Source organism: Theropithecus gelada, chromosome 14 (assembly GCF_003255815.1).
Source record: "Theropithecus gelada isolate Dixy chromosome 14, Tgel_1.0, whole genome shotgun sequence".
NCBI classification, from domain to species: Eukaryota; Metazoa; Chordata; class Mammalia; order Primates; family Cercopithecidae; genus Theropithecus; species Theropithecus gelada.
The window spans coordinates 57,422,012-57,440,825 of record NC_037682.1 but is presented as its reverse complement, the minus strand read 5'-3'; the positions used below and the strand labels follow the sequence as shown (position 1 = coordinate 57,440,825).

Below are 18,814 nucleotides of genomic sequence, written 5' to 3'. Positions count from 1 at the left end.
GATTTTTTTTTTCTTCCATTAGGTCCCCCTAATTTATCCCCACTTTTCCACTCTCACTGGCCTATTTCTTACCATTTGTTGAAACCTTTTCAATAACCTTCTAGCATGTAGTCACTCTATGTATTACTATAAGAGTTATTTTTCTAAAGCACAGCAAATCGTGACATTTCTCCTCAAAAGCCTTCAGAGTCAAAATAAGTGTGTGTTGTGGGGGAAGAGAGGACCGAAGTCATAAGGACAGAAATCAGGACACCTCACTTCTGATTCCTAGATCCTTTCCTTACTCTTTGTGTCCTTGAGATGAACACTGTGCTTAATATCAGACAAAACATGGCACAAGACTGACATTCTAGGATGTTTCATTATTCAAATATGTGTACAGACCTACATCCCTCACAAGTAAAAGCTTTCTGAAAAGTTTTATTAGATAATATCAAAAACTTTCCCCATATTTCTGTTCTTACTTAAGCATTAATGTAAAGTTTCAGAAAGCTTCAGAAACTGCAGAGTTTTCAAATTTTAAGCCAATGTCCTGCAGTTATGGAATATTATATAAAAGGACTTAACAGGCTGTAAATGAATGTGTCTTCTGCTTTACCCCCAGAAACCCAGAGATGTGATACAATTTTGATCTGACAGAACAAATACTGGAATATTTTGGGCTTTTCTAATAATCATAGGAGCACAGACTTGTAAAAGAACAAATGCCACAGAAACTGAGGTTAAAGGACACAAACTGTAAGTATAAAAGGGAAAACATGTAGAAACATGGTGCTACGGTTTGAATATTTGTCTCCTCCTATACTCATGTTGAAACTTAACTGCCATTGCAACAGTATTAAGAGGTGGGGCCTTCATGCAGTGATTAGGACATGAGAGCAGAGCCCTCATGAACAGATTAATGCCATTATCTCAGTGGGTTAGTTATCCCAAGATGGGCTGTTGTAAAGTGGGGCTGGCCTCTGGTGCCTCCCTCTTTTGCATGTGCTTGCTTGCCCTTCTGCCTTTCCATCATACGATATGCAGCAAGAAGACCCTCACCAGATACCTCCTATAAAACTTGGACTTCACAGCCTCCAGAACCATGAGCTAAATAAACCTCCATTCTTTATAAATTACACAGTCTGTGGCATTCAGTTATACCAACAGAAAACATACAAACATATGGGCTGCTTAGCCCTTACAGTTTTTAGGGCATAAGTCCCATAGGGCCTACCTGTAAGGATAAAAGATGTTGGATTCAGGAGTGTCAGAGAGAAAAATCACATCTTAGAACTAAAAAATGAGAGATTTGGTAAAGAGCCAGGAGCCATGCTCTCTCTAGTGGGAAGACAGCTGCTCCCCAGTTCCTAAGAGGCAGGGTGGAAAGAGTTTTACAATCTTTGCCATGCTGCAGGCTTCAATCAATATGTTCCCAAGGAGTCCACACCTCAGCATCTTACAAAAAGTAAACATTTTGGGCTAGGACCTGTGGCCCCTGAAATGAGACAGTACAACTCCAGATGTAGTACAACAAGGAGATGTAAATCTGGCATGAAGAGGACGGACAGTAGTTAGAGGTTATAATATTGCATCCCTGGCTTGGGCTATAGATAGATCATGTACATGGGTTGAATGGTAGAGTAATTTGAGTTAAGGGAGTCTGTTACTCAACAATAAATAATAATGAGAAAATATCTTCACGTGGTCTCTTACCCCAAGCTCCAGGAGTTGGGTCTCCCAAGTGAGAGGCCCTGCCCACAGGTATTCATCTACGGTTTTCAAGACCCTTAGGTGTGGCCTGGGGTTTCCAATGGCCCAGGTGAGTGTACAGATATTTTTTCAGACCTAACGGTCTATAATAGCCTGGGTAGTTCTCCACCCAGACTGTAGGTGGCAGCTACAGGGTTAGGGCAGAAAAGGCCAGAAAAGTATAATTGCACAAATTGGTTTAGTCACACTCATACAAATAGTCATATATTAGATAATGTACACAAAGCATTTAGTTCAGAGTGTGGTCCTTAGTAAGTGTTCAATAAATATCAATTATTATTACACACTCACAAAGATATATTCATGTATCTATACAACTTTGGGGAACATTCCAGATAGTAACTCTGCTTTCCAGATAAAAAGAAAGTCAAGGCTCCTGGGCCCACACAGGCAAGGTTCATCTTCACAAATGTCATTTCAACAGCACTACAGATGTTGCAGGGAAATGCCACGTCAGGAGGCTGCAATCTGAGGATACCCACTCTCTTGTATCCAGCCAAACAGAGGCAAGGCTGAAGCCAGTGAACACAGAAAGGGCACAGGGTACTACCACTATAAAGGATGGCAAATACAGGCTAAGGTAGAGCAACAATTTCTTGGGGCAAAAAGTACACAGTGTGCCCACAAAGATGCAGGAGGGACATTTCAACACTTCCTTCTGCATGGGATTCTGCCACTCACCCTAACGTTCTCCTTCCATCCTTGCCAGAAGACCTAGCTGAAACTGAACCCCTCTTTGTCCTCAATCTTACATTCTGGTTTTTTTTTCCTGGCCTTTCTACATCCACGTTTTCTTGGTTGTTGTCCACTTCTATCAACCTCCTGAAGCCACCTTTTCAGATCCTCAGCCAGCCTAGTAGCAAGAGGAGTATCTTCCCTTTGGGACATTCTAAATGGCTAGTTTGGCTCTTAACATCTAATTTACATGTCTAATTATATGCTGGCACAGTTGACACAAACATGAATGCCTAATGTGATCACACTTGCTCTCTTCTCTCATTTTGTCTCAAGTAGAAAGCATCATGTTCAATAACCTGGTTTTACTTAAAATTATACCTATTTTAGACAGCTAGGAAAGTTTCTTTCTTAAATCCTAGTTATTTCACCCCATAGGAGTTACAAATTTATTCACTTTCACAATAATTTGCACAACACTAAACTTTTGAAAACTAAGATTGCTTGACAGTATGTGAATGAAAAGTGTTAAATGATAAAGAATACATAAATGACACATTCACAATTTAAAAACTGACAGTACATAAAATGAAAATAAGTGGTCTATTTATCAAAAAAAAGCATAATTTTGAATTTTCTTTTCTTTTTTTGAGACAGAATTTCGCTCTTGTTGCCCAGGCTGGAGTGCAAGGGCACAATCTCGGTTCACTGCAACCTCTGCCTCCCAGGTTCAAGCGATTCTCCTGCCTCAGCCTCCCAAGTAGCTGGGATTACAGGTGTGCACCACCATGCCTGGCTAATTTTGTATTTTCAGTAGAAACGATTTCATCATGTTGGTCAGGATGGTCTCAAACTCCTGACCTCAGATGATCCACCCACCTGGGCCTCCCGAAGTGGGATTCCAGGCCTCAGCCACCGCTCCCAGCCTGAATTGATTTTCTAAATGAGAATAGTCTGAGTCTTGTTACATGAAAACCTACCTCTCACCATTAGGTCCCACTCTGTTGATTAATTTTTCCATGGCTGCTTCTGTCTCTTTCAGTTTTTCTTGCAGTTGAGCAAGCTCAAAACTGGCTGAAAAATAAGCAACAGTCTAAGAACCATCACAGACAACTCCCTAAACCTGTTAAAGAGACCACAAATTTTTAAAAAACTATTGTACTGTTGCACTTCCCATTACTATCTCATTGAAGAACACAGCAGTTTTATTAAAGGATTCTGTGAATATTTAAGATTTCCAAAAACGATGCAAAGTGTGACTGGGATATTTAGTTTCATAGAAAATCCAGAAGTAAATCCAAAAAGCAGTTACAGCCCAGATAAATATGATTTCCTGCAATGCTTTTGCCAAGTCTCTTTTTTGTGTGTGGAAAATTTTTCATAGGTTATTTTCCTGACATACATTCTAGTCTCTAGAGTCCTTGAGGAAAGAGCCATGTTGTACAAATTTAATTTCCCCAGAGAACACAGAATATTCTAGTTGTGTAATAAGTATCTGATGGCCATGTTTCAAGAGTCAGAAGTGTTAAACTCTTTCCCTAGATCTAAAAACTGATTTTGGCAATGATATGATTTCTCTGCCTCCATTTTCCTCTCTGCTACCCATATTTTGAAGTCTGAAAATGAGAATTCATTCCAAATGTGAAATATTAATTTGCTAATACATAAAAAAGTGAACAGATGGTTCTGTACTTTTTGTAGCTATCCCTCCCTTAAAACCCCAACATCAATATAAAAACTTTTGAGAATTCCCAGAACTAAGGCAAAAATGGCATCAGATTAATTTGGAGCAACTTTTCAGAAATGCTTTTAAGACATACCCACAGACTGTCCCTGTGGCTATAAAACTGTTTGACTCAATAATACCTGTGAATATACTGAGAAGGGGCACTTACTAATTTTCCTGTGGGTGTTTCCAGGTGTGGCAGTAGAGCATTTCCCACCATCCTCTGCAGTTGTTTTCCCCTTTGAGAGCTGAGAATTGAAGGAGGTATAGCACATTAACAGCAGCTCAGAACCTCAAAGTCACAGAAACCCTCATATCAAGTAAAAAAAAAAAAAGGTTGGGAAACAAAAATGAAGTCAGAAATGAAATCAAATAGCAACACTAGAGAAATATCTCAAAAAAAAAAAAAAAAAAAAAAAAACACCAAAAGATGAGGTTTCCAAGTAAAAAATTATCAAGGCACAAGTGTAAACAGTAAAGTAGAGGTTCCTCTTCAAAGAGACTTTCCTCCCCATCTAATTAGGAATAGTAACTTCTCTTAGAAGCAAAATTTATTCAAGGACTTGTGCTAACATGCTTAGATATCTGCTAGCTGCAATAAAGAAATCAAGGTACTTTATGTTCTTAGCTCCCACAATTTAGCCTAAATATTTGCCCTGGCATGCTTATACTGGTCCAAGCAAGCATTAGGTCATAGCCTGTTCCTCATCCTTATTTGAAGGTGTTTTTACCTTTTTCAGCATTCCACAAGTTACTTCCTCCTTCCTTTGTTTTCCTCTGCCTTTGCCTCTTTTAAAAAGTTCTAAGTCACTAGCCAATCAGCACAAATACAGAATGTGAGGTCCCATTCCAACCAATGGAAACCGGGCACAGCAGTAAGGTGGATGCGTGAGGTTATAAATGACCGTCTCCTTTGTTCAGTGTACTCTCCTGGCAAAACTGCTGATAAGTGTACCCTTTCTGCAGAAAGTAATGGCCTTGCTGAGGAAATTAAATTCATGTTCAAGTGCTATTTCTTTACGGCACCAGGGAACGAGCATTTCTAACACAAGGAAAAAAATCTCCCTACAGGTCATCTTCCTTGCTCATGCTCATCTAAAAGAGATGTGTGGCACCCTACAGGCATTCTTACAGACTCAACTCAGACTGCCTGCAGAATTCCTGGGCAAGAAAGAACTCATCTTATTGAAGCTTACTCTAGACAGGAGGGCAAAGTGAAGCTTCTGCCTCTACTTCACAGTACAGGGGCCCAGGACCTGCAAAGGCCTGCCTGGAGGTGGAACTTAACTGAGCATCTGCTTTAAAGAACCCACACCCATGTCTCCCCAGAGCTAGGAAATAGCAGGCTTAATTTCAGGATGGACAGTTCTGTCTTAGAATTATTGGAGATAATATTAAAAACAGCATCTCATATTCCTGTGGAGAAAAAAGGAGGATGAAGTGCGTTATTCGGCCTTAAAAATGGCTATTTGGAAATCACTGTGCCAATCCCAATACGTTCTTCTTAGAAAATCTTTATTCCTTTTCGGCCTGTAAAGATGTTCAATTTTTTGTTTGTTTTTTGTTTTTTTTTTTTTGGCGGGGGAGTGCTTTGAATTGTATCACTCACTGGATTAAGAACCAAAAGATCCAGGTTCAAGTCCTAGTTCTGCCTCGTTAGTTGTGAATTTTGGGGCAAAACACTTAAACACTGAGTAAATATTTCTTATGTGAAACTGAAATAATGGCTATCCTAAGTACCTCACGAAGAGGAGGCAAGATTTAAAGAGATGATGGACTTGAAATAATTTTATGAACTGTAAAAAGTTTTAATGTAGACTGATTTTTATTGCCATATTATATTTTCATTGATGTAATATGATTAGGATGATTCCACTTACCTTAAATAGAATGTACAGTATATATAAAAAAATCCCAAAACCGTAGATTGGAATAATCTGCCCCATCAGGCCTCTTCCACTACCTCCTCCTCCAGCACCTCCACCTGATCCTTTGGCCTTTGCAAATGCCTCTGCAAGGTGAGACCTCTGGAAATGAGCCCCAGGAGTCTGGCCACCTGTGGGTACCTGGTGATGATGCATCATAGGAGGAAATCGGCCCAATTTTCCTGAGAAAATAATAATCAGTTTTTATCTCTTCTACTACTTTAAAGATGGCTATCATGAAAACACCAAATCATTAAGGTATAAATAACAGAAGCCAACTCAAACTAAGTTTAAGAAAAAAAAATGGGAACTTAATTAAAAGGATATAGAGGTATCACACAGATCCTAAATATGATGTGATCATCTCTAGTTGTTCACCAAACCCATTTTCTCATCCTTCTGGGTCCTTAGCTAGACCACATTTTTCAGACTCCCATACAGTTAATTGTGCCCATGTAACTGAGTTCCAGCCAAGGAATGTGAATAACTGTGCTAGCTCAAGGCCTGGTCTATAAAACCTCTCTTGTTATTCAACTCCATGATCATTACTCTTCTGCAGCATGGATGCTGACACCCAGGGGGACCTTGGAAGCCATGGGTAGAAAACGGCAAAACCTCCATCAACCTGGACTCCTAAATAACTACGTAGTACAGAGCCCTCCACTGCTGCCACCTCACTTAGAGTCATCTGGATCTGTCTGTATGAGTGAGAAATCAACTTCTGTTGTGTTAGGGTCATTACACACTGTGGAATCTATTTGTTACAGCAGTTAGCCACCCCTAACTAATACAGATAAGAAAATATAACGCAGTCTCAGGAGAAAAGAGAACTAGAAACTGGAAAGCCGTCAGGATCCAGGACAGGTACTTTCACATTCTAGCTCAATCTCTCTCCCTCTCTATGGGACCGTAAGGTTTTTTCTTTGTTTTTCTGTGCACATCTTCTTTATTCCTTCTCTGCAGACCATTTCTCCAGCTTCTTTGTGCACACAGGGGAAGATGGTCACCCCCACCCCTCAATCTGCATGTTCTTCAACAGCCTAGCTGAGGCATCCTAATTTCGAATTCCTTGGAGGAAGACTTTAAGTACTCAGCTTGGGTAGGTATACATCTCTTTCCAATCAGCTATAGCTAAGCAGACAGGATTCATGTAGCACAAACAGGGTGTAAAAGGGGCTCAATCTTGTGAGTGGAAGAGCAGGGCTTGGAGGGAGGGGCGAGGGGCAGAGGCAAGGGGAGGTGTTACATCTATTTTCTTGCATTTTTTTTCCTGCATCAAGAGCAGTCAAAAGTTAACACCAACTACCAGAAAGGAATCTTCAAATGGCCAAATAAACAGGCTTGTAAGAAAAACCACTGGGAGATAACATTACAGAACAGAAAATACTAGAGAGCATAAACAACACTCTAAATAACACTCTAAAAATAGAAATTAAAAAAATTGTTGGATTTGATGAACAAAATTGACAAAGATGTGGAGAGGCATTAATCCTCATGCACTGTGGGTAAGTGATACAGATATTCTGCCTAGTGATCTGGCTGTATGTACACACCCTGTGATCCAATGATCCCACTCTGGTGAGTAAATCCCACAGAAAATCTCAAATAAGGTTATATATATGTGAATTACAGACTTCAAAGACCTATGTGAGAATATTTGCTGTGACAATAGTGTAGTAGGGAGTTTGAAGTTAACACTCATTTCTTTAACTGGAAGAATGGAAAATCAAAATGGAGTGAATACAAATATGGAATTCTACATAGCTTTGGAAACCACACTTTAGACATACCGACAGCAACATGAATACATCTTTAAAAAACATAGCATTAGGTTAAGAATAAGCAAATACCATTATGTAGGTTGAAAACACACACATAACAATATTATATATCTTTCAAGCAAATGTGGATATAAAGACATAAACACATTAGAGTAGCTGCATATGAACAGGAAAGGGAACCGGAATGTGGGTTGAGGATAAAGGACTAAAAGAATAAAACAAGAAAGTAACTTGTACTAACAAAGTTAATAAAATGCTATCAACTCAGAACTGTCTTTAAGTTGTCGATGAAGAGTCAAACTCTAAAACATTTCAAGAGACTTATTCTGAGCTAAATACGAGTGACCATGGCCCATGACACAGCCCTCAGGAGGTCCTAAGAACATGTGCCCAAGGCGGTTAGGGTGCAGCTTGGTTTTATACATTTTAGAGAGGCATGAGACTTCAATCAAATACATTGGTTTGGTCCAGAAAGGGAGGATAATTTGAAGGGTGGGTGGGGTGGGGTGGGGGGTGCTTCTAGCATATAGGTAGATTTTAAAATTTTCTGGTTGACAATTGGTTGAGTTTATCTAAAGACCTGGGATCAATAGAAAGGAAATGTTTAGGTTAAGATAAAGGGTTGTGGCAACCAGTTTTTCCAAGTTTTACTGTGCAGAAGAAGCTCTGAGCAGACTTCTGAGGGAGTAGGTTGTAAAATGTTTCCGTGAAAGGAAAATATCATGGGCCCCTTCAAGGTGGGGAATTGGTCCTGGCAAATCTGCCTCCCATTTCTATTCAAAGTCATCTGTCTGCTCACTGAGATAGATGCATATCTGATTGCCTCCTTTGGAAAGGCTAATCAGAAATTCAAAAGAATGCAACCACTCCTCTCTCACCTATTTGTGACCTGGAAGCCCCTTCACCACTTTAAGTCTTCCTGCCTTTGTTTCAAGTTATCCCGCCTTTCCAGACCCAACCAATGTATTTCTTACACATACTGACTGATGTATCATGTCTCCCTAAAATGTACAAAACTAAGCTGTGCCCTGACCACCTTGGGCACATGTCGTCAGGACTTCCTAAGGCCATATCATGGACGCACGTCCTGAACCTTGGCAAAATAAACTTTCTAAATTAACTGAGATCTGTCTCAGATTTTGGGTGTTTACACTTATCAGACTTAAATGGGTGCCTTAGTCGATTATCTCCTGGGTCTGGAAAGAAAGAAAGAAAAAACAGTGGGTGGAAAGGAGATTCTCTACAGAATGTGGACCTTTCCCACAAGAGACAACCTTGCAGAGCAGTTTCAAGATATGGCAAGGAAATATATTTGTGGTTAAAATATTTTTATCTCTTTTCTTATTTGTTATGTGAAGTTACGCCAGAGTCAGGTGGGAAAGCGGGCTAGATTATATGGGGTGAAATAAAACCCCTCTGATGAGACTTCACAGTTTGTAGGGTGTGACTCCCAAGGCCTGTTAGGTAGGAATTTGGGTAAGACTTTTTTTTTTTTTTTTTTTTGAGAAGGAGTCTTGCTCTGTCACCGGGTTGGAGTGCAGTGGCACGATCTCGGCTCATTGCAACCTCTGACTCCCTGGTTCAAGTGATTCTCCTGCCTCAGCCTCCCGAGTAGCTGGGATTACAGGCATGCACCACCACGTCCAGCTAATTTTTGTGTTTTTAGTAGAAACGGGGTTTCACCATGTTGGCCAGGATGGTCTCGATCTCCTGACCTCATGATCTGCCCTCCTCGGTCTCCCAAAGTGCTGGGATTACAGGCACGAGCCCACTGCGCCTGGCCGAATTTGGGTAAGATTTAAAAAATCAGAATTTAGTTCTCAAAGTCAACTCTGCTCCTGAGGTAAGAAAGAAGGTAGGTGGGCAGGCAGGCTTGGAAGTTGCCTTCTGCCTTGTATCCTTTCTCAGCCAAGCTCCACTCCAGTGATACTCCTTTTCCTCTCAATATTGACTTTAAGTGACATGGAAAATTTTGAAAACAAATACTTCTCTTTAAGAGTAGGTCAGCAACAGAAGCAGAGCTTTAGACAGTAAAATAAGGAAATCACCATGTCACCATCCTTTGTTCTGGATGCTGGTGACTATGCCCCTTTTAAATTTTCAAGGATCTTAGTATATCAAATGATGAGTACTGGCTTTGGCTATCACGCATCTTCAAAAGCATGCCTGGTCAGCATTCAGGAAGCTAACTTTTCTCTTGAGAGAATCTGATATATCAGGTGGCTAATGTTCAATAAACTAGATCTAATATTTGTAGTAATATGTTGTGGAACTTCACCTTACTGTGTTGAGAATACTATCTTCAAATCTGATATAAAACAAAAAAATTAAAAATTAAAAACAGGTAATTATATAAAAAGCATTATTTTGCATCTCTAAAATTTAAGAATGACATTACACATCTCCCCCAAAACTTTTATAGATCTGTCAGCCAGGAAGATTTATAGGATACCTATTATGTTCAAGATTCTGCCATATGCAAGAAAAGAAGAGAGCAACAAAGGTAATAGAAACAATAGTTCCCACATGGAACAATGCCTTCAAAACCAGAATATCTAAAACAAAGACATAAATAACAGCAGCAGCAGCAGCAGGGTGTCAAGGACCTTATCATTAGATAAACTAAATATTCAAGTATTGAAAAGATGCAAAATATGTCTTTAAAAAAAAGAGGAGTTGGCTGGGCGTGGTGGCTCACGCCTGTAATCCCACCATTTTGGGAGGCTGAGGCAGGTGGATCACAAGGTCAGGAGATCAAGATCATCCTGGCTAAAACAGTGAAACCCTGTCTCTACTAAAAATACAAAAAAAAAAATATTAGCCGGGATTGGTGGTGGATGCCTGTAGTCCCAGCTACTTGGGAGGCTGAGGCAGGAGAATGGCGTGAACCCGGGAGGTGGAGCTTGTAGTGAGCCGAGATCGTGCCACTGCACTCCAGCCTGGGTGACAGAGCAAGACTCTCTCAAAAAAATAAATAAAATAAAAAAATAAAAAATAACAAAAAGAGGAGTCAAATGGAGTCAATCACTGAAGGGAAAGAATAGGAGAGAAGTGATAGCACACCAGGAGGAAAGAAGAGTGTGTACATGAGATTGAGAACAAAGAAACCATTAAGTAGGACTTACTACCAAGTTAGTTTGGCCCCATTTAGGGAAGTAACAAGAGATAAGGAGAAGTAAAGATGGGGAGGAGTTGAAATGCTAACTTGTGTGGTATATAAATTTGATACAGTGAACCTTGATGAGAAGTACTTGATGGGGATTAATCTAGCAGTTGAATATAGGGCCTAATATAGACAGAAACTAGGATCTGGGAAAACATCAAAAAGGCTATTATAGTAATTTAGCACTGAGATGCAAATCTCTGAGGTGGTGGCTAGAACTATAAAAAGGAAAGGATAGGTCTATAAACTGAAAATAAAATTCTAAGCCCACCAACTGATGATGGGTCATCTCTTGGCCAAGGGGACCCCAGATTAACCTTGAAAACTAAATTCTTGACTACGATGGGATTGGGGATTCCAACCTACCTCATTATACCCCTTCCCTCGCAAACCACTATTAGCCTTTCTTCCCTAACTACCAAACAGAAACCAGCCATTTCAAAAAACCCCACCACTGCTATCAACCAACCACCTGATGCTGTCCCTCCTTTTTTGCCTGATAAGAGACTACCAACCACAGAATGGTTCTGGCTAGTCTACAGAGAATGCACAGTAAGGGTTTTCATGTCTTCTGCTTCACCTTTTGATGTCAGAGGGCTGAAAACTGCACTCTCTGACCATGCTATTACTGCCATTTTGTGTGTATGAGACCCATGAAGGACATGCTTCTCCTTTCATAAATATTCATGACTCCCCCAACAGCTTATTGAATATGTATATATGGCCACCCTGCTCAGCATGAATTCCTGTTCCCTTTGCCCATCCCTCCAAGTGTGTATTTCTGCTTATGGCTGGAGGCTACACTTCCCAGCCTGTCAGAATGGCCACCCTGAAGGTTGTAACCCTTTATAAGAAATAAAGTCTCCTCTTCTTTTCTAAATTTATAAATCATATTTTTTAAGTTAACATGTCCAAGGTCTATTAATTACCATGTAATCAGTGCCATTTAACACTGAACAAAATATAGAGCTCATGGAGGAAGAGTCAGAAAACTCCAAGATCAAGAGTTTAAGATAGAGAAGATAATAAAGAAACTTGGAAGGCTTACTGTTAGGGAACAATTGAATACACATTTTTCATACATTATATTCCAGGTGTTGATGGAATACAGAAAAAAAATTTATTATTATACTGCAGTTAGGCTTAAGAGGAAACTCTAAGCTACCTAAATGACAAAGCTAATTAAAATTGAGTGAACGGTTCCCAATACCAAAAGGCTGGAAGAATATTGTATTTATGTGGAAAAAAGAGAAAGAAAAGAAAGATGCACTAGCCAAAGATGACTAGAAACAAACCAGTATCATAAAAGTGAGAGGAGGATAAAATTGAAGGCAACTGAGAAGCCTGGAAACAGATAAACTAATGGCAATCCTTGTTTTCAGACACAATATATTCTTGAGAAATGGATGGCCATAACATGAAAACCTGACTGTCCACCTGTTTAGACAATAACAGAAACCAAAGTACTACAAAGCCTCAGAGTCAAAGGGGGCCTTAAAAGTCATCCAGTCTCAATAAACGGTGTGGAGACAGCTAGATATTCATATGTAAAAGAAGAAAATTGGACACCATCTCATACCATATACAAAAATTAACTCAAAATCGATTAAAGACCTAATTATAAGAGCTAAAACTTTAAAATCTTAGAGGAAAACAGATATAAATCTTTGTGACTGTGGATTAGGGGATAGTTTCTAAGGACACCAAAAGCACAAACAACAAAACAAAAGGTAGGCAAAGCTGATGTCATCAAAATTTAAAACTCTGGTGCTGCAAATGACACCATTAAGAAAGTGAAGACAACACACTGAGTGGGAGAAAATATTTGCTAATTATGTATCTGAAAAGGGTTAGTATCAAAATATATAAAGAATTCTTACCATGCAACATTAAAAAGACAAATAACCCAAGTAAAAATGAGCAATCGTGGCCAGGTGCGGGGGCTCATGCTTGTAATCCCAGCACTTTGGGAGGCTGAGGTGGGCAGATCATTTGAGGTCAGGAGTTCAAGACCAGCCTGGCCAACATGGTGAAACCTCATCTCTACTAAAAATACAAAAAAATTAGCTGGGCGTGGTGGTGTATGCCTGTAATTCCAGCTACTTGGGAGGCTGAGGCAGAAGAATCGCTTGAACCCAGGAGACGGAGGAGGCAATGAGCAGAGATCACGCCATTGCACTCCAGCCTGGGTGACAGAAGTGAGACTAGGTCTCAAAAATTTCTCCAAAGAAGACAAACAAATGTCCAATAAGCACAGGAAAGGATGCTTAACACCATTCGCCACCAAGGAAATGCAAATTAAACTCACAAGGAGATACCACTTCACACTAACTAGGATGGCTATAATGAAAAAGATAATAGCAAGTGTTTGAGGTATGTAAAGAAAAAGGAACTCTCATACGCTGCTAGTGGGAACGTAAAACAGTGCAGCTGCTTTGGAAAACAGTCTGGCGGTTTCTCAAAAGGTTAAACACAGAGGAACCATATGACCCAGAAATTCCACTCTTAGGTATACACCCAGGAATATACTCACACAAAAACTTGTACACAAATGTTCACAGCGGCATTATTCATAGTATCTAAATGTCCATCAACTGATGAATGGATAAACAAAATGTAGTATATCCACACAACACAGTATTATCCAGCCATAAAAAGGAATAAAGTACTGATCCATACTACAACATGGATGAACTCTGAAAATATTATAAGTGAATACAGCCAGTCATGGACAACCACATATTATATAGTTCCATTAAAATGAAATATCCAGAATAGGCAAGTCTATAGAGACAGAAAGTAGACTAGTGATTACCTAGAGCTGGGATTTGGAGGGGTGCAGAGGAGGGAAAAAGTGACTGCCTAATGTGTATGAAGTTTTTGGTGGGGAGGTGTGTGATTTAAAAAGTTCTAAAATTGACTGTAGTGATAGTTGCACAACTCTATGAATATACTAAAAACTACAGTGACTGTACATTTTAAATAGGTGAATTGCATGGTATGTAAACTCTCAACAAAACTTTTTTTTTTAAAGCCAGCTAGTCTAGCCACCTGTGTTTAATACTCTCATATGCTTCAAATTGTGGTCCTGATTCTGCTGAATACCACAGGATAGAAAACAATGCTTTCCCCAGGGAAGTTCATGCTACCTCTACACAGCTCTGACTGACAGGACTGTCTTTATATAGAGTTGATGAGTGAGTAACAGGAGTAAGAAAGAAAACAAAAAATAGGGTTTCAAAAAGCAACACTGAATGAATCATGATGAGGTCAGAAGAAACCTATGTTAGAACTGATTAAAGAAGTTATTGATAAGGAAACTTGTATAAGAATTAAGAAGGTTACTGATAATATCAAAGAGGTGTTGAGAAAGTAAAAAATAGTATTTTCAAAGACAGAAGAGAGATTTGGAGAGCAATGGAACATATAGACTAGACAGCAAAAAAATATATTTTATATTCTAGAAGAAATCTGAGTACTTTATATTTGGTATCATTGTTCACATATTTACTGCTGAGCACTAAACAATGTGACAGACACTGTGTCAGGCTCTGAGATTAGAATGACAAATAGAACAGGATCTCTGTCTTTAAAAAGAGCTTACAGACAAGGAGCATAGTTACAATGACATGGTAACTCTACCTTAACCGTCAAATCCAATGGCTTTTTCTCAGTTCTCACTCTTAATTTTCTGCAATACAAAAAAGTGATTATCACATAGTGGTCATTCAATAAATACTGGATTAATCTGAATAAATTCTTGACAATTTTTCCTGCCTTAATCTCTATGGCACATTACTCTTCTCTTTTCCCACTTGTCCTTCAACCTATTCCTTCTCAATCTCTTTTACTGGTTCTTCTTTAATCCCCTTCCCCAATACTTTGTCTCAGTCTGTTCTTTCTTTATACTTTCCTTCGGCAAACTCATTTACTCAAGGAATACACTTGAATTTCCAAATGTGTACTTCTAGTTCTAACTTTTCCCCCAAGCTCTTGTCTCTTATCTCTAAATTCAATTAGTATCTATGTCTTCTTGTATGTCTACCATCTCAAGCCTAAAAACGAACTCATCTTCACCTCCTAAAACCTGCTCTCCTCTTGCATTTCCTTTCTTTATAGATTCATTCTCTCCAACCTTTAGGCTTGAGACCTACAACATCTGATACCTGTGACACTTAAGATGGTAGGCAACGATGACAACACTGCATTTGGCAAAGATTTCTCTTCTCGTAAAGTTAACAGGCCTCAACAGGTAGCAACCTCACCTCTTGGATCTTGGTACCACCATGTTTCTTAAAACTGAATAGCCCAGATCTATAAAAAGTTAATGATTATCAAACATTTGGAAATTTCTAGTGGGAATTTTTTTTTACAAAAGAAAAATTTGAAACTATGAAATATGCCAGGTATATAAAAGTATAGATAATTTATGAACACTTGTATGTCCACCGCCCAAATACAACTGTAGTCCCTTGTGTACTTTTCCCCCACACCCTCTCTGAGATAAACACCATTCTGATTTTGGTGATTATTAGACTGCGTGCTTTTAGATTTTACTGCATAACTATGCATCTATAAACAATATATAAGCATCTATAAACAACATATAATATTGCCTTGAATGTTTTAAAACTTCATATTGTGGATAGGCAGTGGTGACGGCTGCACAACAATGTGAATGTACTTAACACTACTGAACTGTTTACCTCAAAATGCTTACCACAATTTAAAAAATTCCTTTATATTATGGGATTATATTGGACACAGGCTTCTCCAACTTTCCTCTTCTGTCTTTTTTTCCAGTGAGAGAATCAACACTTTGGCCAACAAATGTATCCATGTTGAGATGTATAGCTCTAGCTGATTCATTTAAACTGCAATATAGCATCATACTGTATGATCATATTATAATTTATTCACCCCTTTTTCTGCTGATAAACATTTAGATTATTTTCAATTTTTCTCTATTACAAATGTTCTAGTTCACAGTTACATTACAAATAAGATTTGTGTTTTTTTAAGTTTGCTTTATTAAAAACAGCTAAATAAATCAGAATAAAGATATCAGAACATAAAACTGTAGGTTTTCTAATCTAGAAAACAAAACAGCTGTGTGACTATCTCTATAGGTACTTCAATATTCCGTAAAAGGGAACGTGACTAAATCCTAATTGTTTATTGAAAGCTTTGCCCATATTTAGGTTTCCTTAATTATTAAAATTTAATCTCAGCATTTAGTGAGGCTGAGATGGGAAGATTGCTTAAGCCCAGGAGTTCAAGACCAGTCTGGGCAAGATGGCAAGACCTCCTCTCTACAAAAACTTTTATAAATCAGCCGGGTATGGTGGCATGCGCCTGTAGTCCCAGCTGTTCAGGAGGCTGAGGCAAAAGGACTGCTCAAGCCCAGGAGCTTGAGGCTGTAGTATGATCAGCCTGGGCAACAGAAGGAGACCCCATCTCAAAAAAAAAAAAAAAAAATTCACTTAGCTTATCATTTAAGCTTAACTAAAAACTTAATGTTAATGGATTCTGGCCAGGTGAGGTGGCTCACGTCTGTAGTCCCAGCACTTTGGGAGACCAAGGCGGGCAGATCACCCGAGGTCAGGGGTTTGAGACTGGCTTGGCCAACACAGTGAAACCCCGTCTTCACTAAAAATACAAAAATTAGCTGGGCATGGTGGCACATGCCTATAATCCCAGCTACTCAGGAGGCTAAGGCAGGAGAATCACTTGAACCCAGGAGGCGGAGGTTGCAGTGAGCCAAAATCACGCCACTGCACTCCAGCCTGGGTGACAATGAGAATCCGTCTTGAAAAAAGTAAATAAAAAAAAAATTAATGGATTTTACAAAGTGAAGCTCTACCTTCCTTTGTTAATAACCATACCTATTGCTAAAAACAAAAACAAAAACAAAAATTTCACCACTGTTAACAAAAGAGTTTTCTGAAAGCAACATTAACTCATCTGCAGCATTTCATTCTTGGGGCAAATAAATCTATAAAGAACTGGACATGTTTCTATTTTAATAAAAAAAATTAAAACAGTGGTTCAAAAAAGGTCTTAAGGGGGCCAGTTCCTTAAGATAGCCAAGCTTTTCCTTAAACATTGATGAAGTTGTAGAGGCCATATTTGATTCACTATTACTTAAAGTAGAAGCCAAGACAACAGCTGTTTCTTCCTCACCTGTCTCCTCCAAGGGCCCTATCTTCTTACACTTCCCTTCTACCTGATTCTGCTTTGTTCTCTACTGCTTTCACATTTTCTGCTAATTTAATCAGATTTTTTTCATCTTTTATTAACCTCTCCACTCTCAATCCATCCTATATATTACCTAAAAGAGATCATTATGTATCTAAGTTTCTTAGCACAGGGCCCGATCCATATACTCAATACACATCAATTACCACTGTTTTGTTACCAGAATAATCTTCCTAAAGCACAATTCTAACTGGTCTTGCCATTTCTCTGATCAAAAGCTTCTAATGGTTTCCACTGATGACAAGAGGCTGTATTACAGCAGAATGGAAGTAGCACATTGAAGTAGAATGAGTGCCACCTTTTCAGTCAGTTACTGGTTAAGATTATGGCTGTGCCTCCAACTATTTCAGTGGAGGTTAAATTAATCTTTCTAGAGCTCATTTTCATCATCTATAAAATGGGTATGATATCTACTTTCCAGGGTTTACAAGAATTACAGATTAAATAATATCATCTATACAAAGCACCTAGCACATATAGTAGGTATATAACAAATTCTGATTTTCTCTCCCCACAAACTGAATTTCTAAACAACTGAATTCCATAATCTAACCCAAAAGTACCTCTTCACACTGCCTTCCCATTACATACCACTCATTTAGTCGAAACTAGGGTTCTCACCATGCTTTGAACCTGACTTTTATCTTCTTGCTTCTGAGCCTATGCTTACCCTCCAGTGGCCTTGCTTTCCTCTCCAACTCCACATATCTAAATCTGGCCAATCCTCCAAGGCCCAGGCCAGATACTGCCCCCACACCCCCAAAGCATTTTCTCATGCTACTCCCCATGCCTGTGAAACACACTGCTTGAGCCTCTTTAATTGCACTTACCACACTTGGCCGTATTCAAGAGTTTTATTAATGTGTCTTATAGCCTGTACTTAAAAATGAATTGGGAAACAAAAACAGGTAACGTTTTCCACTAAGCACCATCTCCATCCAATTTTATTTGGTGTATATCATATCTGAGAATAAGAAAAGCAGCCTCTAACATCCAAAAGTTGGCCTGCTATTATCAGCTAGGCATTGATACTGCCATGAGCTGGCTTGGTACTCACAGATAAGTTGTGGTGTTCTCCTGTTACACATAAGCAATTTCAGAACACCAACATTAGACAAGGCCATTCTGTGATCATGATGGATCAAGAAAAAAACAAGACCACTGTGTAATCCGTCTGAACACAGACAAAACATGAACACTGTCCAAGCCACAAAATACCTAATATCCCCTAGTGCTGGTAATGTGAATGAGGGGGCTTCTTTATCAATTACAGCTTTAGTCTTTCTCTAGTTGGCCCTCCCTTTAGATAAACTGTTAAGATACCAGTCATAGAATTTGCCTTACTTCCCGAAAGCATCTAACTGAGAGTAAAGTACCACATCCTTAAACCATCCTCCAGATCACCTAACAAAAACCCAAATCCTATAATGACTTTTTCTAACAGTGCCTTATTGAGATGCCCCACAATTCCCCATGGTGTGCATTCTCCCTTGCTGCAATGTGTAATACACTCAACTTGTTCAACTACAAGTGT

At 39.1% G+C, this 18,814-nt stretch overlaps 1 protein-coding gene across 11 annotated transcripts in view; it reads right to left on the bottom strand.

Moving 5' to 3' along the window:
* The window catches only part of RIC3 (RIC3 acetylcholine receptor chaperone), a 71,095-nt gene that overhangs the window by 39,422 nt on the left and 12,859 nt on the right, over positions 1-18,814 (bottom strand). For 5 of the 11 annotated variants that reach the window (XM_025357135.1, XM_025357136.1, XM_025357143.1 and 2 more), the window contains exons 2-4: positions 6,034-6,260; positions 4,323-4,401; positions 3,408-3,501 (exon numbers count right to left, since the gene is read on the bottom strand). The exons of 1 other annotated variant lie outside the window; for it this stretch is intronic. In XM_025357135.1, the coding sequence (XP_025212920.1) occupies positions 3,408-3,501; positions 4,323-4,401; positions 6,034-6,260 (400 nt within the window). Of the gene's footprint in view, positions 1-3,407; positions 3,502-4,322; positions 4,402-6,033; positions 6,261-14,664; positions 14,714-18,814 lie in introns of all 11 variants that reach the window. 5 more of the 11 variants (XR_003115650.1, XM_025357137.1, XM_025357138.1 and 2 more) reach the window with 2 other exon arrangements.